General features: G+C 42.4%; 1 protein-coding gene across 1 annotated transcript in view; it reads left to right on the forward strand.

Moving 5' to 3' along the window:
- Positions 1-391: 391 nt before the first annotated feature.
- Positions 392-23749, forward strand: part of ca4a (carbonic anhydrase IV a) — a 28234-nt gene continuing 4876 nt past the window's right edge. The window contains exons 1-6 of the mRNA XM_072242887.1: positions 392-535; positions 11868-11903; positions 16823-16996; positions 18495-18640; positions 21471-21563; positions 23103-23169. Of these exons, the coding sequence (XP_072098988.1) occupies positions 484-535; positions 11868-11903; positions 16823-16996; positions 18495-18640; positions 21471-21563; positions 23103-23169 (568 nt within the window). The 5' untranslated portion in view covers positions 392-483. The remainder of the gene's footprint in view (positions 536-11867; positions 11904-16822; positions 16997-18494; positions 18641-21470; positions 21564-23102; positions 23170-23749) is intronic.

A 23749-nucleotide genomic window follows, 5' to 3' on the forward strand; every position in this document is an offset into this window, starting at 1 on the left:
GTATGACTCGCAATATCACAAATTTGACCGTCATTTTATTTAAGGACATTTTTTGAAAAGTTGACATAGGGCAAATCCCCAGCGGGGAAGCGGCAATGAATTGGCTTAAATAGGAGCCGGGTTTTGATGCGTAATTTACATTGACTTTGAAAGACGATCCGCTCTCATTCGAGCTTTTGATCGGCCTTAATGCCGCTTACCTGAATGTGGAACTGCAACAAAGTGCGGAGACATCACTCATCCTCTGCCCCCCCACCCCCCGGAACTAACTAACAGGGAACTCCCGCAGTGCGCCCAGTGTGCCCGAGTACTGTCTGAAGGAATGCGCTGAGAGGAGGAGGAAAAGGAGGAGGAGTTCATCCTCCTGAATCAGGTCTCACTGCCCCGGGAGAGATAAAAAGCCCAGCGCCCCGCCACCGGGAAGTGGTACAACATAGTCTCTCCTGAAAATTTTGGAACCAGAGAGGGAAAGAGGGGAGAGAAATGCATTCCTTCATTATCTTCCTTTCATTGCTTTCGCTGACCTCGGGAGCAGGTAAGACTTCAATTACTGCGACGTTTGAATTGTTGGGATGCGACGCGGTTTCCCCAACTTCCCTCATTTCATGTTAATGTGCAGTGAGAGACCAAGCCGCCTCGACTTGCCGCTAGTATATTGTTTCCGGCGTTGGTCGGCGCTGCAGCCGTTTCCCACCGGAGCCCGAAAGCTCTGCAGCGGCTTCGAGTAACGGCGCAGCACAGGGGCTGATCGCCAGCTGGGTACAACGCTGCAAATGTGCCCAGCGCCGAAACCCGTGTCCGTGCACCCCCTGCCCCGCTCCGTGTCTGTGCACCCCCCTGCCCCGCTTCGTGTCCGTGCACCCCCTGCCCCGCTCCGTATCAGTGCACCCCCCCGCCCCGCTCCGTGTCCGTGCACCCCCTGCCCCGCTCCGTGTCTGTGCACCCCCCTGCCCCGCTTCGTGTCTGTGCAACCCCCTGCCCCGCTCCGTGTCCATGCACCCCCTGCCCCGCTCCGTATCAGTGCACCCCCCCGCCCCGCTCCGTGTCCGTTCTCCTGACCCGTTCTCCTGACTGCCCGCACTCCGAGTTGTGTCAGGGAGTTCATTGTTCTGATGCGACGATTGGGATAGCATACAGTGAACCAGATCCAAAGGACTTGTGGACGAAACGGCATCGCACCCTCTTGTAGTTCTTCAGTAAGTTTAAGCTGCGGGGTACATCCAGTTTCGATGCTGTTTGATGCTATTCCCGGCGACTGTTAACTGCCGATTGTAGGTCAGCTGCGTGTCACTGACGTGTTTATTTGAGACAAGGGACATTTGATCAGGGCAACACGTTTTATGCTTGTTGTTTTAGGTTTCCAGCATCTGCAGATTTTATCTTTCCTCAGAACCCAGTTTTCGCTGTAAAATGCCGCCGACAAGGGACAGAAGTCAAACACTCCAGTGAGGTTTTTGCTCACTAGTAGGTTCTTAAGAAAATACTAACAATACAGCCAGGTCCCTCAAGCTTGATTCTCCCCCCTCCACCCCATCCCACCATTCAGTTTGATCATCGCTGACCTATGCTGGCCTCAGCTTCTCTTCTGCATCAGCACTCCTTAGCCTTCAATTCCTCAATCTTTTAAATACTTATCTGCCTCCACCATAAAACGAATCAAATGATACTGTCCCATCACACAGGGCAAATAATTCCAGAAATTCACTACACCTTGAGAAGAAACGTTTTTTTTTGTGTCAATGTTTCTCTCTATTAGTGATCGCCGCTAGTGAACACACTAACATATCTACTGTGTCATGCGTTCTTAGATCTTATCTTAGGATCTCGCATGCTTGAAAAAGGTCACCTCGTATTCTTCTAAACTCTAGGGAATACAGGCACAAACCTTTGGTGGAACAGCCATTTCATTCCAAGAGTTAGCTTCCCAAATCCTCTTCAATGCGATTTTATCCATTTTTGGGTAAGGCAAACAAAACAACGCCCAGCATTTTGGGTGTGGCCTCACCAGCACCTGTACAACCCCAATAAAACTTGACCTGAAGCATCTACAGTTTATTCCCCTCCATAGATGCTGTTGGACTTGCTGAGCTATTTTATGTGCGTTACTTGAGATTTCCAGCATCAGCTGTATTCCTTGTGGTCCCTGTTCTTAAGTTTCATTCCCTTTACTGTAAGCGCCAGCATATTGTTTACCTTTGTAACTACTCATTGGATTTGCCTGCTAACTTTGTGTGGTTCACTGGATTACACAGACCCCTCTGAACTTCACTTGGTTTCAGTCTCTTTCCATTTAGATAATCTGCCTCGTGACTCCTGTTACCACATTCTTCCCCGCGTTAAGCTCCATTTACAAGCTTTTCACCCAGGCACTCAATTGATCTCTACCCCCTTGCAGAATCACAGTGTCCATTATCATGACATACCCTTCCACCTTTTGTTTCTATCATTGGAAACCTTGCCCAGGACAAAAATGTAAACAGGAAAAAACTGAGGGCCAAAAAGTGATCCCTGGGTACTCCGTCAGTTATACCCTGGTACGCACTGGTTACAGCCCTCCAGCCTGAAAAAGACTTACTTATTCCAATTTGTTATCTTCTATGTAACAGCCAGTTTTCAATCTATTTGAACACTCTTCCTCCAATACCTTGAGTTCTTAATACCTTGCCTGTTATTTGGCACCTTGTCAAATGCCTTTTGGAAATCTAAATACATTACATCTATAGGTTCTTCCAACTGTCCTAGTCACATCCTCAAAGAATTTAAGTTTGATATTATTTACTTTACATAAACCACATTGACAAGATTTGCTTACTGTATATTCAGCTTCCCTCTGTGATTAGTTATTTTCCAGTGATTATTGACTTGAGAATCTTGCCAACAATAAATGTCAAACTATTTCCCTTCCTCCTGTCTCCATCCCTTTCTGAATAAGGGGTACCATTAGCTGTTTTCCAGCTGCCGGAACTCTCCCAGAATTTAGCAAGTTTGAAAGTCTTCAGCCAGTAAGTCCACTATCCCCTTAAAATCTGTGGCTGGAAGGCATCAAGTCCCAGCAATTTGTCCACCTCTAGCATTGTCAGTTTTTCTGATATTTTTTCCATCATGTCTGGGATTTTTCTAAGTTATTTAAAATTAGCCAATCAGTTATTTTAGGATATTTGCAGTGTTCATCATGGTGACGTCTGTTGCAAAAGGTTGATTTATATCTCCAGTTTGTGGTTTCCTGCTATTGATTCACCATTCTCCTTCTCCAGAGGTCCCATACCCACCCTAGCCAACTTCTTCCCATTTACAGTATATACCCATGGAAACTTGTACTGTTCGCTTTGATATTGGACTTTGGATGCCCTACACGGTCAATTTAACATGATCCTTGACTTTCATTGTTAAACACAGACTGCACCTCTTTCTCATGGAATCTCTCTTTCGAAATTGGATAGATTCCAGTTGAACATTATGGACAGCTGTATGAATATCTGTCACTGTTTATCAACTGACTGGTCTCCTAGTTCATTTTCCCAATCCCCCATAGACAACTCCATCATTATAACTGACGTTGAAGATAATAGTTTTGATCCTTTGTTTTCCCTCAAAATGCATCTGGATTTCCACAATATTGTGGTTTTTAATCCTGCTGACTATTAATCCTTCTTCATTACTGTATCCAGATCTAAAGCAGCCCATCCATGGGTAGGTTCAGTAACAGACTGTTCTAAAGAAACAACCCCTGACACACCTCACAAATTCTTCTCTCATTATACTCTTGTCATTTGGTTTGTCTAATCAATATGTAATTTAAAATCTTGCCAGGCAAATGCAGTTGCCCCCAAACATGCCCTGAACATTTCTCCTTTATGCTCCACCCTACTGAGAAATCACATCCTGGAGGCCTATAGAGCACCCTCACCTGTGTCTTCTTGCCCCTGCTACTCATGATTTCAATAGAAACTAATTTTACATCACTATTCACTCCCTCTATATCATAGCTCACCATTGCTCTGACATCTTTGATTACGTTACCCTACCTTCTTCTCCCTTTGACCAATTCTTTTGGAATATTGTATAACCTGAAATACTGAACACCCAGTCCCAGCCACTTTGCAACCACAACTCCATACCAGACATTAGGTCAACTTATCCATCTATTGTAAATGCCAAATTCATTTAAGTAAGGACTGTTAAGTTTTGACTTTTTGCATTTGTTACTAACTCTGCATTTCTCTCTGCTCTATAGCTTTATTTACATTTCTTGCCCCAGGAAATCAAATCGAACTGAGTTTGCGTATTTCATTTTCGCAATCTTGGGTCATCATTCTGATGTTTCCTCTGGATTAAGTAAACTTCAGCTTCTTGAAGCCCTCCCTTCTCTTAGTCAGTTCAGAGCCCTGTAGCTCCATGCCAGTCCTGTTTATGTGATTTACCAGAGCACTGGTCCTAGCACAATTCAGCTTAGCCCTTCCCAGTAGAATAGTTCTCTCCTTTCCTTGTACTGTTGCTAGTGTCCCATGAATCAATACCCTGTTATATCACACCATGCTTTACGCCTCATATCTACCTCACTAATCGTATTTACCTTCTGCTAATTTGCATGTGACTGAGGTAATAATCGAGAGATAATTACCCTTATGGTTCCAGTTTTTCACTTTTACCTGAAGCTCCACATAATTGCTCAGCAAAACCTCTTTCTTATCCATGCCTATATTGTCAGTTCCTCCAAGGACCACTATAACTGGAACCTCCCCCTCCCCCGGTTCTTCTCCAACCTAGAAGAGATGTTTTAACCCTAGCACCAGACAGGCCACATGGCCTGAAGGTCTCTGTGGCTTTGCGGCAGAGAACTATCCCTCCAACTATGCCAACCTCTACCACTATTCTATTTCTCCTTTCTCCCCCACTTGAATTACTATGATGCTACGTACAGTTTCCCTACCCTCACCCACACAAGGAACAACAACTTTGTCCATGGTGGACACGGGGAAGGGGTGAAGCTCCTCTGGAATTGTCCTCCGGATTACTCAATCTGCCTCTTCTGTAGTCAGACCATCCTGTTCCTGACCATTTACCAATATATAGCTACGGATATAACTACCTCCTGGACTACTGTGTTCAGGAAATTCTCATCTTCCATGATGTGGTGAAGTGCCTACCCCAAGCTGCAGCTCCTCGGACAGCCACCATTTGCTGCAGATATGGAGCACTGTTTAGCAGGGTGGGGCCCACCAGTTCCAACATGTCCCAACGAAAGCACATTGGCTATCTGTTCTAATCTATTACTTTAAATGTGCAAAATTTGCACACATCAGTTGCCTCAGTTGGGACACTTCAATCAGAATGGAAGTAAGATAAAAGAAAAATACTTCCTCACTTGTAACCTCACATATATCATGATGAGACTCTGAGCAAGTTAGTGTAACTTTTTAGAAACTGTTTTGAATATCACTGGAGAATCTTCTGTACTTGTAACTAAGCATCAGATAATCTTAGTTCTGTTTGCCGCGGAGTATTTGGGAAATGCAGACGTTTGCGATGAGATCCGAGGTCACTTCGAGCCAGAATAGTGCACCTCATTCTCCCTTTTCTTATTTGAAAAAGGTGAGATCTTCACAGTGTCATCCTTTTTGAAGATACCTTTGACATGTAATAACGAAATGAAACCCGCTAGTGGGGATAAATGTATTGTTTACTAAAATATTAGTCTGTAAAATATTATTGCTTTAATATTTCAACAAAATAAGATAGTATACAAATGAAAGTTCTAAGCACAGTTGGGTCACAATATTATAAAATAAATGTAGGAAGCCCTGAAAAGATGTGTCAGATCTTTAAACGGTTAGGATACACTTATCAAAAAAGATTGAGGAGACTTGAGTATTATTTCTTAAAACAAACCGGAAGAGAAAAACATTGACTGACTAGTTTTCGTTCATCGGAGAGGGACGAGAATCGACACCGGTGCGGTTTACCAAGTGTCTAGACAAAGCTAAACAAATGCTTATTTGATGTTGTAACCTTGCCGTTTCTTTAGCGTTTGCCTGTTTTTTTTTAACGAGGTCGAGTTGGCAGCTCGACGCTCAACCTGACGCGGAAGGAAAGCATCCGGAAAGCATGCCGTGATCAATGGCCTCGAAGCCGCGTGCGGATGCCGGTCCATCACTGGCCGGCTTCAATTGATGAAAGTACAAGGCTAGTTAGATTGAAGGACTGAGATAAAGTGTATAGAGTGAGTGGTAAAGTGTGTATTAGCACGTGCATACGTTACTAGACCTGTTGTTAGAAAGCCCCCCTCCAATGTAAATTCTATGTAATTCCATTAGTCTGATTTAGGTTTAGGAACACACAATTCTATGAATTCATTGATGAATTTGCATCATCTTCAGGCGATTATTTTACATTGAAATTTTAAACTGCCTTTACAGATTGATTGGAGCTCTTTATTTTCAGAAATATTTACATACTGCAGCGACATTTGTTCATGCACCAGAGAAGCTCAATACTGACCCCTTTCTCTCACCTGTCCAAATGCATTTAACATCTTGGAAGTCACTACGACTTTTTACAGTTGACATTTAATACCATAAGCTGGCCAAAACAAACAATATTTTTCCTACATGTCACTTCTTTTTTTTACAACGTCTTTGCACGTTCTTGCAGCCTCCGTGGACGGTAGGTCTGAGTTTTATTTTACATTGATAAATTTATAGTGCAGCGTTGAAGTCAGACAGCCCTGCCCTCGGACTCCGAGACACACGGGGGTCTGTAGGTATAAAGAAAGTCTTGTATTTTTAAATTGGCTTCATGACTTTGGGGTATCTGGTAACTATATAACACATAACCATATAACAATTTTATAAAGCTGTTTAAAGCTAAAGATAATCTTTTGAAATGACTGCAGGAATGGAGAGGAAATAAAAACAGAAAAACACAGTCAAATAAATTCAAAGCAACAATGGACAGTGTGACATTCTAAGTGATTATATAGCAACAATCCAAATAGATGCAACTACACACACTGGTAGAAAAATCTCCCTTTGAAATATTTTGCCACTGCTGCATTGGAAGTACTTGATTGATTATAATGCCAAATAGGAGATGCAAGAGGCTGCAGACGTTGTAATCCGAAGCAACACACAAAGGAGCTGAAGGAACTGGCAACACACATAAAAGTTGCTGGTAAACGCAGCAGGCCAGGCAGCATCTCTAGGAAGAGGTACAGTCGCCGCTTCGGGCCGAGACCCTTCGTCAGGACTAACTGCTGACGAAGGGTCTTGTCAGGAACTGGCAGATCGGTTGGTAAATGGATAGTTGACACTAGGAGGTCGAGACCCTTCGCCCGGATGGAAAAGCGATGAGGTGAGCTAACCAGCATAAAAAGCTGCTGGTGGTGGTGGTGGAGTGAGGGTGGCCAGTTACTTCCTTTTCCATCCAGTAGCTATAAATAACAAAAGACTACTTTCGGTATTTTAACCTAGACACAAATTGTCATCAAGAATTCCGCTTTGTTCAGACAGTAATGCTCGGGTATGACATAGAACAACATAGCAGATTTTTTTTTTGCTTATAGTTTACAAAAGGTTTCTGGCATATTGGCTACAACAACGAGAGGCTAAATAACCGATAATGGCGAGAAAATATAGTTAACACGTGGTTGATCGTATCAGGGGCGTAGCTACGGAAAATAGCGCCTATGGCAAGCACTGAAATTGTGCCCCTGTCCAAACATCTGACACCCATCTTTTAGATAAATTTACCATAAAATCAGCTCAAAAATACAAGTCAAGCTCGTTAATCTTTTAATTAACAAATTATGGCACTACATGAAAATTATAACTGCGCCTTCCTTGCTTTCACTGATGCAAATTGGTCTATGATGTATTCAAAGTCCGTTTTTTTCAGTTTCTTCTCTTTCTACACTCAGCAGAGCAAGATCACAGAGTCTGCCTTGACCCATGGAGGCTCTCAAATACGAAGGTATTTGTTTCTTATGAGTCCTGATGAAGGGTCTCGGCCAGAAACGTCGACTGTTTACTCTTTTCCATCGATGCTGCCAGCACTGTGTGTGTGTGTGTGTGTGTGTTGCTTTGGATTTCCAGCATCTGCAGATTTTCACTTGTTTGTTGTTTTTATGTGGATATGTCTTGCATTTTAGAACAAGGGTGGGAATATTTTTAGCTACTTTCTTAGTTTTGAATGAGAACATAATCTCTACATTTAATCAAAAAGTTAAAAAAAGGAATCTGAAGTAACATCGGAAATGTGGAAAATTGTCAGCAGGTCAAGATCTTTCTTCTGAGAAGTGCCTCAGTTACCGAGTCCCAGATTGCAACAGCGAATTTTCATTCTGAGTTGGGTTGCAGATTTGAGTCAGATTAGAACGCTACTACAATACATAGAACGCCAGGAGAATAAAGAATTGGCCACTTTTATAGATCACTGCTAGACTTTTATGGAACTGAACGTTCCGAAGCTCTTGATGAAGGGTCTTGGTCCGAAACGTCGACTGTTAATTACTTTCCATAAATACTGCCTGACATGTAGAGTTCCTTCAGCATTTTGTGCGCGTTGCTCAAGATTTCCAGCATCCGCAGAATCTCTTGTGTCCAGATATTTTTTCGTTCTTTTAGTGATTACCCTTTCTCTGCATTTCCTGCAGTGGCATTTTATCCACTGTTGACTATTGCCGATCTTAATTCTTCATCATCACATCTCTGTTGATGATAAAATCGGCATTAGGATCCCCAACTCCTGCTTTAGTCAAACTCTTTGGCAGGAGCCTTAGCCACCGAAAAGTGTGAAGGGGAACAGTGGGAGTATGAATAATAAACACGACGCACGACATTGAAGAGAGAATCCTTGAGTCACGATTCTACACAGAACCTAGTTTCAGGTAATCTGCGCCTACGACTGGCTCATTACAACAGAAGTAATAGTCCATCTGAGAATGGCTATTTTTACGTAGCCCAGATTGAAATAAGTCTCCCAGAGCCTATTATTTAATATTGATTCTTTTTTTAATTTAGGAAGTCATTAAAATATTACAGTTAATCTTGAACTGCGGTGTAAATGGCTCATACAGCTTGTTTACAGGTGAATAGACCATTGAACGCATTGATCCATGGAGCTAACAAAGGAGTTTACCGAACAGTCTAATTAGCTCAAATAAAGGAATTGCAGTAGATTACCCAATTTTACCCAGGTCCTGCGTGCAAATTTCAAAGTAGGAAAACCAGTTATCTGATTGGGGTGGTGCAAGGACTTGCTATTATTTCGGTGTTTGTACACTAAACGTTAAATAGCGAAATCCAGAAGCTGAAATCACCGGCACCTTGTTCGTCCACTGGCGACGCTGTTGCAACCTTTCCTTATTGATAATGTCACTTATTTTAGAAAGAGTTTTTTTTTGGGGGGGGGGGGGAAGAAAATATTAAGAATAGATCCGGATGTTCTCGGAACGATTATTTCTATGTTCAATGGTTTGTTAAAACAATGTCCCAGATCGGGTTGGTCTCTGGCCAGCAGTTCCAGAGAGAAGGTCTGGCTGATTGCATGGGGCCGGAAAGCGCATTCGCAATGTCCGTGGCCGTATTCTCCGCCTGGCAGTACGGGTGATCTTGGAGGCCAGAGCATTCTGACCGCCACGAAAGATTTGAAGATTAGTTTTATTTGTAAAATGTGCGCCGAAATATGCAATTGAAAATGCACCGTTTACGGCAAATCCAATCAGCGAGAATTGTGCTGGGCAGCCCGCTAGTGTCGCCATACGTACTGCGCCATGTAACATGCCCGCTAACCTAGCCTGTCTATGGAATGTGGGATGTGGAGGAAGCCCACGGGCTCTCGGGAGAATGTACACACTCCTTACAGGTAGCGGAGAGAATTGAATCCCGATGGGGGGGGGCGGGGTCGCTGGTACGGAAATAGCCTGGAGCTACCCACTGCACTACCGTGCCGAACTCAGTTGTGCATTAGTGTTTCAGGCTGGAAATTTTTCACTTTTACGTCAACCATGGTTTCCGTATCCATCGCGAATTAAGTAGAAAAGATAGGAGGAGGTAAACCGCTTTCTTAATTTCAATTAATATTTTACCTACGATATGAAAGTTAACTATGTTTTGAAATAAATATATTTGAAAATAATATTTTCACATCCCATAAATCTGTATCAAGTGCCTGCTATGAGGCAAAATAAAAGATGCGGACAGATGGGATTAAGGAGCGTTTGGTCGGCATGGATGTGGTAAACTGACTGACCCGTTTCGCTGCTGCGCGGTTCTGTGACTTTAAGTGTCTCGGGGGTACGGCAATGACCTGTGAAATGAGGTGTGAGATTCCCGCTCGTCAAGCGGGAAACACGCAGCAGGTCAATCCGACTTTTCAGCAAAATATTACTCATCATTTTCTGTTTTTATTTCCCCGATTTCTTTTTGCGTTAATTTTATTCACGTGTTCCGATCATTATTTCACCCCTTTTAGAATGCTTGAATCTATTTAATGATTTAAAGTAAAAGCGTTTTGTTGCATTTGCACTGGCAGGAGTTAACCTGCCGGCATCTCGCACGAAAGGTGACACTGCATTTCTGCAAGCCCGTGGGCACTTTTTTTTGAGGTCAGAATTAATCTTTCCCGACAATAGGTACATTCTCTTTGTCATTGACTGGAAAGACTGGCCCAATAAATATTTCTGTGGATCTTTGCAGAAAGCTGCTGGGTGTCACAGGATTGGAGCAATATTTAACTTCCAATATATCGTGTGCCGCTATGGCGATTTCAATAGGCCAAATGTGTATACAGTAATTACAGTTACTTAGTAACAGTGAGGTGTAATCTAAAGGGAGTTGTGTTTTTCATACTTAAAACACCATGTTATTTGCGAGTTAATTTTTAGAAAAGAAAACTGATATATAAAGAAATTAAAGTTTTATAGAAGCCTGTGTCGATATGGTCAGATGTTAAGACCACACAGTGGACTATTAAGTTCTGGAATGGGTATTTAATAAAAAGAACAATGGTCAGCAGATAGAATTTGACATTTAATTATCATTAAATAGATTGAATATACTGGGCTTCTTCCCTTCACAGAGAAGAGAAATCAGAAATGTAGCCTAACAGAGTTTTTACAATTAGAGAATAGAGAATAGTTTCATGACATGGATAGAGACACTGCTTTCTGCCTGTGCAGTTCCAAATCTTAGGTCCAAACTTTTTATTCCCCCACTAGTCCCACTAGCCTATCTCTTCCCCTCCCCCACCCTCCCAGATCTGACCATCACCCATACATTCCTTTCGCCAATAACCTCCTCATCTCCTCTCCTTAATTCCATGGTCCATTGTCCTGTCCTATCAGATTGCATCTTCTTCAACTCTTAGTCACTTTCACCTATCTGCTCCTAGCTTCTTGCATCACTCCCACTTAGCCCTCCCACTCCCACATCACCGCTAGGTTAGGAAAGAATGCATTCGGAATTTATATCCTATTTATTTAGTAGCAGTGCCAAATCAATACTGGCTATTGTTGTGGATGCAGTTCAGAAAGAAAGAGGATAAACACATTTAATTCATGGATCACTGAGTGAAATTGGGGGCATAAAGTGCAAATGAATAAGGGGATCAGTTTCTGTGATATTCCTTAAGTTAGACATAATACACAAGAACAATTCCATGTAATAGTTTCTGTTAACCTCTAGAGAACAAACTAACAAACCCTAGTACTTTAATTTAGGTTAATATTCAAGATTTAGTTGAAGACCATTGTAAATTTGGTGGGATTTCCATTGCAACCCTTGGACGGTGGGTGGGGAAGCCAAGATAGGGATGGTGTCAAATAAAATGCAAAAAGTTATAAGCTAGTAATTGTTTTTTTTTCCATTTAGGTGACTGGTGCTATGACTCCCAAGAAGCGCGTTGTGGTAAGGAGCTAAAGTCATGTTATTTCTTAGAATGCAAATTTGGGATGTCATATAGAGCATTTTCTGTTATAGAAACATAGAAAATCTACAGCACAATACAGGCCCTTCGGCCCACAAAGCTGTGCCGAACATGTCCCTACCTTAGAACTACCTAGGCTTTACCCATAGCCCTCTATTTTTCTAAGCTCCATGTAGCCATCCAGGAGTCCCTTAAAAGACCCTATCGTTTCCGCCTCCAGCACCACCGCCAGCAGCCCATTCCACGCACTCACCACTCTCAGCATTAAAAAAATTTACACTGACATCACCTCTGTACCTACTTCAAAGCACCTTAAACCTGTGTCCTCTTGTGGCAGCAATTCAGCCCTGGGAAAAAGCCTCTGACTATCCAATATATCAGTTATACGTACCAATATATCCATGTACTTAATTATTGCTCCCGTAATGAAGGCCCTCCATCCCTGGCAGTGTTCAGGACTTCTTTCGTCCCATCGGTAGCTTCTTCTCAGCTGTCGCTACTGTCAGTCATGCAAGACCCAGGTGGAGACTCAGGAGTACCATCACACTCAGATGTAGAAGGATTCTTCATTGCTGTTTCCGTACAGCTTTGTTTTACTAGTCAGAGTTGTTGACCCCTGAGCTGAATCCCCTAACCTGGAGGACAGGTAGGCCACTTAGTCTGACCTCTTACCCTTTGACCTGTTTGGCATGGGAGACCCTACCAAGCGCCACAGAATAAAGCCCTGACCCCACCCAACGTAACTCTCTGGGTCACTGAGGCATGCATGCGTCCAAACCACGACAAGGTTATGGTCCTCTTGAAAGAAATCCCATATGATTCAGATTAAAACAAAGTTATGATCAATTGTAGACAGCCACTGTAAGGACATCAGGATTGGATTAGAGAATCACTTTCCATGTGATTCTGATTCATTTTACCAACATCACTCATTGTACTGCTTTGATTTAGTTAATTGTGTAACTTTGATCCATGTCATTTAAATGCAATATTTTATGAATGAGGAAAACAGTTGAACCTTTATTCCATTCATAAAATGCCAAAGGGCCAGAGTTGGAAGAATAGTGGTTGTTGAGTTTGAAGAGATTAAACAAACAGGGAAAGAAAAGGACAGATTGATTTAAGCACAAGAATGGGATTTTTAAAAAATAATGTGCAATAAATAACTTGCGAATTTGTTAATGTTTGGAGTACCGGGGCACATGTTTTGAGGACCAGCAACTGATGGAATTAAGAGAAAATCTTACGAAATACGGGAGGGTCATGTTTATCTTTTGTCTCTTGCTTTTCAATGCATAGACTGGCACCTTGTCATGGTGCAGCAGTTTGGAAGTCCCTTGATTGAAAGAATATTATTCTGTGTTAACATAAAGAGAGAATATAAACAGGAAGCACTCTTCAGACTGATTTATGCAGTGCCCAGAGCTCCAAATCATAGTCATTTAGCTCACAAGAGAATGGGCCTTCCACTAAATATCCACAAAGCAACTGTTCTCTATCCTTCCTGCACAACATTGTCTCTTTCACTGAAAGTCCACGAGAAGGGGACCAAAAAGTCCACAGATACATCAGGGGACTTTTAGGAGACATTTAGATAGGCACATGAATGTGAGGAAAACTGGCAGGATTTGGACATTGTGAAGGCAGAAGAGGTTAGTTCAGTTGGCCATTTGATTTAATTTGTTCAGCATAACATTGTAGGCCAAAGGGCCTGTTCCTTTACTGTACTGTTCCATGTGCTGTGTTCTATGTTGTAAGGTCCTGAAAAATATAGGGAACTTTTCATAACTCAAGAATCACCTCTTAGTGAACATAGGTATTGATGAAATTACTCCTCGCTACCAAAATGAGAGCACAACTTTTGCCTTTCTGAAGGAAAGTGTTCAAAGCTGAAGACCTCAAAATCAATTCTTTGCTTCCAAGACAAAGACTGCCTACAGTTCAAAGATACTGGAGTTGTACCTCTAAGCTGTCTCCATAAAAACTTCCAAATCAATTAGCTGGTTGTGCAAGCCAATGAAATATCTACTCCCAGATCAAACATCTTTAGCATCAAGCATCTAATTACTCTCATTCAGCTCCTGTGAGCCAGCAATTTGGCATGCATGCCTCAAATCACACTCCCAAAACAGGTATACTATTCTGACTTTGTCAAGGCCATTATCAAGATGATGGGGGAAAGTGATGCAAGGGTGCTCTCAGAATTTGTTTGGGTGTATCAGGACGCTGGAGCAGGGATCCAATCGCAGACCCAGTACTGTGCACACAATGATATTAATTGAGAAACAAATCCCGAGGTGCAAACAAAGTTGGCATCAAAGTTCAGACAGAGATCAAAACATCCAGAGAAATCCAAAAACCAGAATCAGGAAAAAGGCAGAGTTGATATTCAGATGGACAGAGTACAGATACAAATGCTGGAAATGGTCAGGAAAATTCACTGGTACAATCTGGCCACAAACAGGTGAAAACACAAGACTGAAATACACTGAGCAATAAACAGAGAGGCAGATGATAGGTGGAGCACAATGAGACAGAAGTGGCAGCAAAACAAGTAGTAATGAGAAACAGGTGAGAGACGGAGTACTCAGTAATACAGGGGCTGGAGTAGAGCAGGAGAGGGGACAGGAGCACATGGGGCTTGAAAACAAACAAGAGCACATGGCAATACAAAACCACACACAAAAAGACAAAGTTCAACTGGAGGTACTGACAGGGTGCTAGTGGGGGGTGGGGTGAGAATGTAACTTCCATACTATCTCTCAGGAACTCCCAGTGTAAGATCACTCAAAATAGAGAAGGAACATTTGGGATGGTGCTGACAGTTTGGTCTCTTTGCTGGAAGGCATTGAAAAAGCAGCGATAAACGTACTGAGTACAGCATCTCTTCTTGCCCATATGCCAGTACAACACAAGAGCTCCTTCCTCATCAGTGTAAGAATCTGCTTGTCCCACATTAGCCTCATCACTCTAAACATCTCTAGCTATAACCCAAAAAACTGAGTGCGGGTAATTCATTCTCAGTAGAAAACGCAGTCTGTTTTTAAGTGGCTGGAAATTGAAAGGTGCTGGTGTTCTGAAGAAATAGGTTGACCTTGTACATAAATCATTGCAAGGTGACATAAGACAAAACAAGAAATTTAGAAGGCAAATAGTACATTGGCCATTTGCTAGGGATTTTTAGCACAACAGCAAAGGTATCTTACTGAAAAAACTGGAGGTGACTCCTCCTGGAATACCAGTGCAGAATCAATGAGCAACGAGGTCTAGTTGGAATAAAATTAAAACTGACTTGAGCACAATGACTTGAGTCTTTTTTTTGACACTGGAACCAACTTCTCGGTAGATGTCAGTTGTGTCTTGTTGGGCTTAGGTCAGGGGCTCTACGGTAAACAAAACACTGGAAAAAGACCCCCCTTCCTGTGGTACCTGCTGGATCAATCAGTTAAACTGCTTCTTAGCTTGGCTTATCACACTGTTGTAACGTTGTCTGCTTTCCAATTTTCTTCCCAGTTCTGAAGTGTATAAATTAATTGTATAGAAACAGTAATACAGTTAGAAACATAGAAAACCTACAGCACAATACAGGCCCTTCAGCCCACAATGCTGTGCTGAACATGTCCTTACCTTAGAAATTACCTAGGGTTACCCATAGCCCTCACAGTTGTATAGATGCTATGCTGTTTTAAATTGCAATCTGTTAAATGGTTACAAATATCTTTCCAAGTAAATATTCAGAGATAGATCTTGCAGTTTGGTGGTGGTATTATTAGAAAATTGAATTTCATTGCTTGCAAGCTATATACAAATGTCTTCCATTATAACACATTTATAAATATTTTGTCCTAATTCTAAAGTGTCACAAATTGGAATGTATATCTTTCAGTAAAGGTAACCTTAAATATACCAGTCTGTTGTAAAAACCCAGTAACCTAGTTCAAGGAGAGGAGTCTGCCATCTTTACTGAACTGGCTCATGTTTGACTCCAGCCACTGAACTGCAGTTAAGTTTCAACTACATCCATAGGCTGTCAAGTGGGGCACCATGGTGGTGCAGTGGTCCGGGGCAATACGGAGTTTAGAGTTCAGTTCCGGCGCTGTCTGTAAGGAGATTGTACATTCTCCCCGTGATCGCGTGAGTTTCCTCTGCATACTCTGGTTTCCTCCCACAGTCCAAAGACGTACCAGTTACACGGTTGTTGGTCATTGGAAATCGTCCTGTGATTAGGCTCGTGTTAGACTGGTGGGCTGCTGGGCGACATGGCTCATTGGGCTGGAAGGGCCCGATCCACCCTGTATCTCTAAATAAAGTGTCTGCTACATCGGGGACAGGAATAATCAACGATATCTGCATCCCATGAAGGAACTAAAACATTTCAATTACTGTTCTTGCCCTGATTTTGCAGTTAAAGCAGTTGTTGATGCAGCAAGAGAAGTGACAACTATTTCTTTTGGTTGTAGGGTATAAGACCATAACATATAGGAGCAGAAATAGGCCATTTGGCTCATCGAGTCTGTTCTATCGTTTCTTCATGGCTGATCCATTTTCCCTCTCAGCCCCAATCTCCTGCCTTCTCCCCATATCTCTTCCCAATCAAGAACCTATCTGCCTCTGCCTTAAATATACCCAATGACTTGGTCTCCAATGTTGACTGTGATACATGCTCTTCTATAATATTGCAGTGGAATCTTCTACTTTTCCCTGAACAGGCAGATGGGAGGGACCCTTCTTCACTATTTCATCAATAGCTGACAACCTTTGGCAGTGCCTCTGTGTATGCCAGCCTATTCTAGGTGTTTAAACCCCGAGGATGTCTTCAATGTATAGGTGGTAATGGTTTTGCTAACATTCACAAGAAGTTTTCTTTTGCATGAAAAATGGATTAAATGATCTTTTTTAGGACCCAGTAATTGGAGCGTTCATTTTCCATTTTGTGGAAAGTCGGTTCAGTCCCCAATTAACATTGAAACCTGGAAAGCTGAGCTCGATTCTTCTTTGGGTCCCATTAACTTTGAAGGCTATGGTGATTATGATGAAGATAAGGAATGGACTATTAAAAATAATGGGCACTCGGGTAAGTTCTCTCTCCAAATTCATTCCATCTTACAGAAAGGATTTGCCCTAGGATTTAAAGGAAGAGATAAAAGTAGTAGCATCACATTTCCAATCCAAATGTTCATAGTCCAGAAGTATTCAGAATGCAGACACTTCCTACCCAACTCAAGCCGACCATGTGGAATATGTTTGCTCTGGGCTGGCTAAATATGGGATAATAACTCCTAGGACCTGGTTCAGACTGGTCTGAGCCAGAGCAGGTCAGTGCTTTGCAGTTTGGTGCTGAGTATTTTGTCACTGTGCAGCTGTGTGGTCCTCTTTCGCCTGGGTGTATAAGGGGAAATAGTGCTCCTGTGAAGGGCCAAGACAAATGAGGAGAGTGGCTTGGCCTCGTGAGCTTGAATGGAAGCAGAGAGGGGAAGAAAGTAAAGGATTCAAGTGATTGGTATCGGCGTGAAGTTTTAAAATTTGGGCAAATACAGGCTACGCAATAGCAACTGGACAGGAACAGCTTGGAGAACATTTTACCTTTGGCAATGAAGGGGTTGGCTGAGCTTTAATTTTATTCCTGTGCAGCTGCTATTGCCTTTGCAAATCTGGATTCTGCCAGGATTGATCTGAAGTTTCGGTGTCAGCTAGTTCTCAAATATTCGTTATCATGGCCTTATGGTGCTGTGCTGCAACTTCTAATGACTTGTGTATCCACTTTTTTTATTAATCCATTCTATCTAACCAACCCCAAAACAGTTCATTCTCAAAGATATTAAGAAATAACTTTTTGACACTGAGTAGGGTTCCTTTGGGGTCTCTTGGTATAAAAGTTTAATTTACTGGTCTTGGTAAAATGGAAGAAAGCACGTTGAACAATTATGTTGTAATCAATACTCTTTGAATATGTTGTTTACTAATTAATCAAACAACGAAGATCAGGGAAATGGACTTTGGGTTATTATTGTCATGTGTACAGTGAAAAACTTGTCTTGCATACCACTCTTGCAGATTGATTGATAGCAACAGTACATTGAGGCAGTACAAGGTAAAGTAATGTAAACGCAAAATAAAGTGTTCAGTAAAGAGAAGGTAGTACAGGTAGAGAGTAAGGCGTAAAGTGAATTGTGAGATCAAGAGGCTATTTTATTGTATTAGGGACTGTTTAATAGTCATATAACAGTGGGATAGAAGCTGCCTTGATCTTGCTGGTACATGCTTTCAGGCTTTTGTGTCTTCTGCCCAGCGGGTGGAGATAGAACTGAGAGTGACTGGGGAGGGTTAGGTCTTTGATTATGCTGGCTGCTTTAATGAGGAAGTGTCAAACATAGGCAGAGTCCATGGAGGGATTCCTGGTTTCCACGTTATGTTGAGACAGTGTGGAAGGAGGACTCTGGCATTAAAAACAAGAGTCACATGTCCAATCACAGAGTGGGACTTAAACAAAGATATGTTTAACAATTCTAACGGCCGCTGAGCTATAACATGTGCATTTTCACTTTTTTAAAAATTTGTTTTCTTGTTTATAGTTCAGGTGAATTTAACAGGAGACATCACTATTAGTGGTGGAGGTCTTCCCGGCACATTCAAGGCACTTCAGTTCCACTATCACTGGGGAACGACAACTCTCCCTGGGTCAGAACATACTATAAATAGGGTGCAGTACCCCATGGAGGTAAGATAAGTACATGTTCAATGTTCGAGAGTAACATTTTTATTTGTGGAAACAAAGTCTTGAATCCACCCAGTTCTTCTGCTTGGGGAAGTGCTTTGTTTTGCCCGAAACATTTGCTCCGTTGCATCTTGGGTGGAACATCTCCAGAGATTAGCTGTAGCTGAAATCATTCTGCGTTTACTCCAACTGTTAGCCATCTAGTCAGTTTGTTATGTTGGAATGGGTATAACCGTAAGACATAATTAGGCCATTTGGCCCATCGAGTCTGCTCTGCCATTCAATCATGGCGGATGCTTTTCTCCCTGACAAAGCTCTGCCTGCGGTGGTGATTTATTCCTTTCATACAGGAGCCCTAGGTTCAGGAACAGTTTTTCACCCTTCAACAATCAGACTCCTGAGCCGGTGTGAATAATTTCACTTACCTCACCTGACCACAACCTATCGAATCACTTTCAACTCATGTTCCCAGTATTTTTTTTTTAGTTTTTGTTATTTGCACTGTTTGTCTTCTTTTGCACATCGGTTGCTTGTCAGTCCTTTCTGTGTAGTTTTTCATTGATTCTATTGTTTTTATTTGTTCTACTGTGAATCTCAGCAAGTAAATGAATCTCAGGGTGGTATATGGTGACATCAAAGGTCAAGTTTAATGTCAGAGAAAGGTATACAATATATGTCCTGAAATGCTTTTTCTTTGAAAAACATCCACAAAAACAGAGAAGTGCCCCAAAGAATGAATGACAGTTAAACGTGAGAACCCCAAAGTACCCCCTCCACCAGCTTCGCCCTCCCGCCCATAGGCGGCAGCGAGCAACGATCCCCCCTCCCCCACCAGCAAAAAAAAAGCAAGCATCAGTACCATCACCGAGCCCAACTGTGAACGAAGCGATAGCAAAGACACAGACCAAAGTTACCCCAAAGACTTCGCATTCCATCTGACATTCGACAACCCACAGGTTCTCTCTCTCCCTGACAAGGGAAAGGGAGATGTCCCCCATTTTCACAGCAAGTGGGAGACATAATTTACTTTTAGACCATAAGACCATAAGACAAAAAAGCAGGTCAGCCATTCAGCCCATCGAGTCTGCTCCGCCATTTTATCGTGAGCCGATCCATTCTCCCATTTAGTCCCACTCCCCTGCCTTCTCACCATAACATTTGATGCCCTGGCTACTCAGATACCTATCAATCTCTGCCTTAAATACACCCAATGACTTGGCCTCCACTGCTGCCCGTGGCAACAAATTCCGTAGATTCACCACCATCTGACTAAAAAAATTTCTTCGCATTTCTGTTCTGAATGGGTGCCCTTTAATCCTTAAGTCATGCCCTCTCGTACTAGACTCCCCCACCATGGGAAACAACTTTGCCACATCCACTCTGTCCATGCCTTTCAACGTTCGAAATGTTTCTCTGAGGTCTCCCCTCATTCTTCTAAACTCCAAGGAATACAGTCCAAGAGCGGACAAATGTTCCTCATATGTTAACCCTCTCATTCCTGGAATCATTCTAGTGAATCTTCTCTGTACCCTCTCCAATGTCAGCACATCCTTTGTTAAATAAGGAGACCAAAACTGCCCACAGTACTCCAAGTGAGGTCTCACCAGTGCCTTATAGAGCCTCAACATCACATCCCTGCTCCTATACTCTATTCCTCTAGAAATGAATGCCAACATTGCATTCGCCTTCTTCACTACTGACTCAACCTGGAGGTTAACTTTAAGGGTATCCTGTACGAGGACTCCCAAGTCCCGTTGCATCTCAGAACTTTGAATTCTTTCCCCATTTAAATAATAGTCTGCCCATTTATTTTTTCTGCCAAAGTGCATAACCATACACTTTCCAACATTGGACTTCATTTGCCACTTCTTTGTGCATTCTTCCAATCTATCCAAGTCTCTCTGCAGACTCTCCGTTTCCTCAGCACTACCGGCCCCTCCACCTATCTTCGTATCATCAGCAAACTTAGCCATAAAGCCATCTATTCCATAATCCAAATCATTGATGTACAATGTAAAAAGAAACGGCCCCAACACGGACCCCTGTGGAACACCACTGGTAACCGGCAGCCAACTAGAATAGGATCCCTTTCTTCCTTTTGATAATTTACTTTTTGATAACTTCCAATTGCTTTAGGCTAACTTCATAGTAACTGAGACAGATTCGGCATTGGACAGTAAAATGTCACTGTACACTTGATTCAGGACAGAGGAGTGACCACTTTTCCAGCCTGAGGGCAGGTCTGTTTTCCACACGCTATAATCCGTTTAGGACCAATTTTTGCAACCCAGCATATCGTCAGCTGAGACACGAGACTGTAGATGCTGAAATCTGGGGCATAAAAAACACACACAAGCTGCAGGAGGAAGTCAGCAAGTCGAGCGGCCTTTGTTGGGGGGGCAGTGTGGGTGTGTGTGGGGGGAATTGTTGACATTTGAGGTTGAGACCCTGCGGTAGGACTGAGAATGGAGAGGGGGGAGGTTTGCGACAGGGGGCGGTAGGTGTTCACTGAAGGGAGGAGGTAACAGGCAACAGGAAAAGGGCAGATGGAGACAGATGGCATGGGGGGTGGTGGGGAGAGATGGGCTTGGTGGGAATGGGATAGTGAAGTTAGAGTAGGTGCCCGGAGGGGTAATAAATCAAGATGCACAGGTTGCAAGTGCTGGAATCTGATAAATAAGGAACAATTTAAGAGAGAGAAAGACACCAGAGCTTGCCTATGACGTTAGTAATGCAGTGATTTAGATGTCATCCTGATCCTAGTTTTTAAGAATTATAATTCTTATGCAGCATTCAGTGTAATTTACTATCTTCATGATTGTGTCTTTTACAGTTACATATAGTCCACAAGAATGAAAAGTACTCCTCGATGATAGAAGCTTTAAAACATCAAGATGGTCTGGCTGTACTGGGATTTATATTTATTGTGAGTATTGATCAGATGGCTGGCATATGGCTGTTCAGCAAGTTATCACAGATAATAACTGATTTAAAAATCTTTCACCACGACAACATGTTCAAGCTTTGAGAAATAAGAATGTAAGGAGTAGCCCATTTAGTCCCTCCAGCCTTCTTTGAGGAAGATTATGTCTGATTCTTGTTTCTCTTTCTGTCATAAATTCCTTTGAGATCAGCCTTGAGTACATCCAAAGGCTTGCTATATGTCCAAAGCTCGCCAGAGTTCCAGGGATTACAAAATTCTGAGTAAAGAATTTTCTCCTCGCCTTGGTACGAATTGGCTAGGTGCTTGCGCTGAGACAGCTCACTAGATCTTGATTCATCAAAGGACATCCCTTCGCACCTACCATGTCAGTGCTGCTCAGAGTACTATATCTTGTTGAGATAACTTTTCAATCTTCTAAACTTCAGGGATAATAGGCCAACCCAATTGAATCATTCTTTATGACAAGCTCAAAGTCAACAAAAAATAGCTCTGAGGCTTCTACGGAGAACAGTTGCATTTTATTTGGTTTCATCTGTATCCCATTCATTTGCAATCAAATGTGATTTTCTGCTAATTAATACGGTCTCTGCCCATGTGGAATGGAAAACATGCTTTAAAAGTATGGGGTTCACAGTGACTTCCCTCCCAAGAATTTATTGTTCTTGACTGTGAGAGATATTATTTGACCCAATGGAGGGAAGTTTTAACAGTTGGGAAACTCGTCCATGATGGAGATAAGTGGGGGGAGACAAAGGGGTACAGCTAGGTCTTTGTGGAGAGCTGGTTTGGTAACAAGATTGACGATTTCTGATTAAACTCCGCGTTTACAAAGGAAGGACTGGTTCTTCAAACTCAACTCTGTACCTAAGGTGAGAGAAGCTGTGGGAAGGAGTTAAATACCTTCACAGTATGTACTTTAAAATAGAGATGAGCACAGTGTTCTCTCTGGATTCCCCCACACCCCCAACCCTCACAGGCCTTCCTCCTTACGAAAAACCTCTAAATCAAACCCAAAGCCTATCCCATTTGATCAAAGTTGTGGTTTGGATTCATTTGGCAAAGCTGTTTGTTATACAGAGTTGATGAAAGTCCAAAACTTCAAACAGGTTTCTGAAGGGCAAGGTGGATCTGTAATGGCTTTGAGACTTCCTTAGAATTGAAACTTCCAGATTCCCGGTTGGAATTTTGCTCCATAGCATATAAGGTATTCATGCACCACCAATTCCACTTCCTGATATCCCATTAATTGATTCTGAACCATTGGAAATCATTGGTGGCACCAGTTTGTTCACATTGAAAACTCACATTTAAGCCCAAATGTGACTGTGCTGATATTTGGGGTTTACAGCAGGATGTCAGTGGCTACTGGCCCTCATCCGGCTCAGGAAGATTAATAGCAATCTTTGTTACTTTTACCCGCACTGAGATAAGGCAAAGGATTCCACTCACCTGCTGAGAAGATCAGGCTCCGCAGTTTTGAATATTAAACACTATCTAGTTTCTATTGATCTTTTTTATCAGGAATCAGAAGAAGAAAATCATGGAAGCGACAATGTGATCAAAGCTCTGGACAATGTTCAACAAAATGGTAAATCTTAATAACAATTGTGTAACTTTCTGGTAATCTCTCCATCTAATGGTATCTCTTGATCTCTCCACATTCTGTTTTGGTTTAGCCTCTATTCCCTTTCAGCAATCTGGTTGCTCCTGGTCTGTGGCGAGTCCGATAATTCCTTTAATTCTCATTATCATGCCTCTGCTTATGCACACCACCGCCTCACCATCCAGTCCATGCTCCCTTCTCGTTCCTGAGTAGCAGGAGCCTTGGGTCCCACACCACCAGGTTCAGGACAGGTATTACCCCTCAACCATCAGGCTCCTGAGCCAGAGAGGATAACTTCACTCACCCCAACACTGAACTGATTCCACAACCTATGGATTCACTTTCAAGGACTCTACAACTCATGCTCTCAGTGTAACTTATTATTTATTTATTATTGTTATTTTCCATTTGTATTTTTGCTTTCTCATAGTGAAGGGCAGCACTCAGACAGATGGAGAAGGTTAAAGTTGGTGGCCTGCGGGAACCAGGACTACTTCTCTCATTGCTGGAATAATACTTGTTTCCTTCATAAAGAAATATTCGCATTCCCTTAACTGCAAGGATT

The sequence above is a fragment of the Mobula birostris genome, chromosome 25, assembly GCF_030028105.1.
Source record: "Mobula birostris isolate sMobBir1 chromosome 25, sMobBir1.hap1, whole genome shotgun sequence".
In the NCBI taxonomy this organism is placed as follows: domain Eukaryota; kingdom Metazoa; phylum Chordata; class Chondrichthyes; order Myliobatiformes; family Myliobatidae; genus Mobula; species Mobula birostris.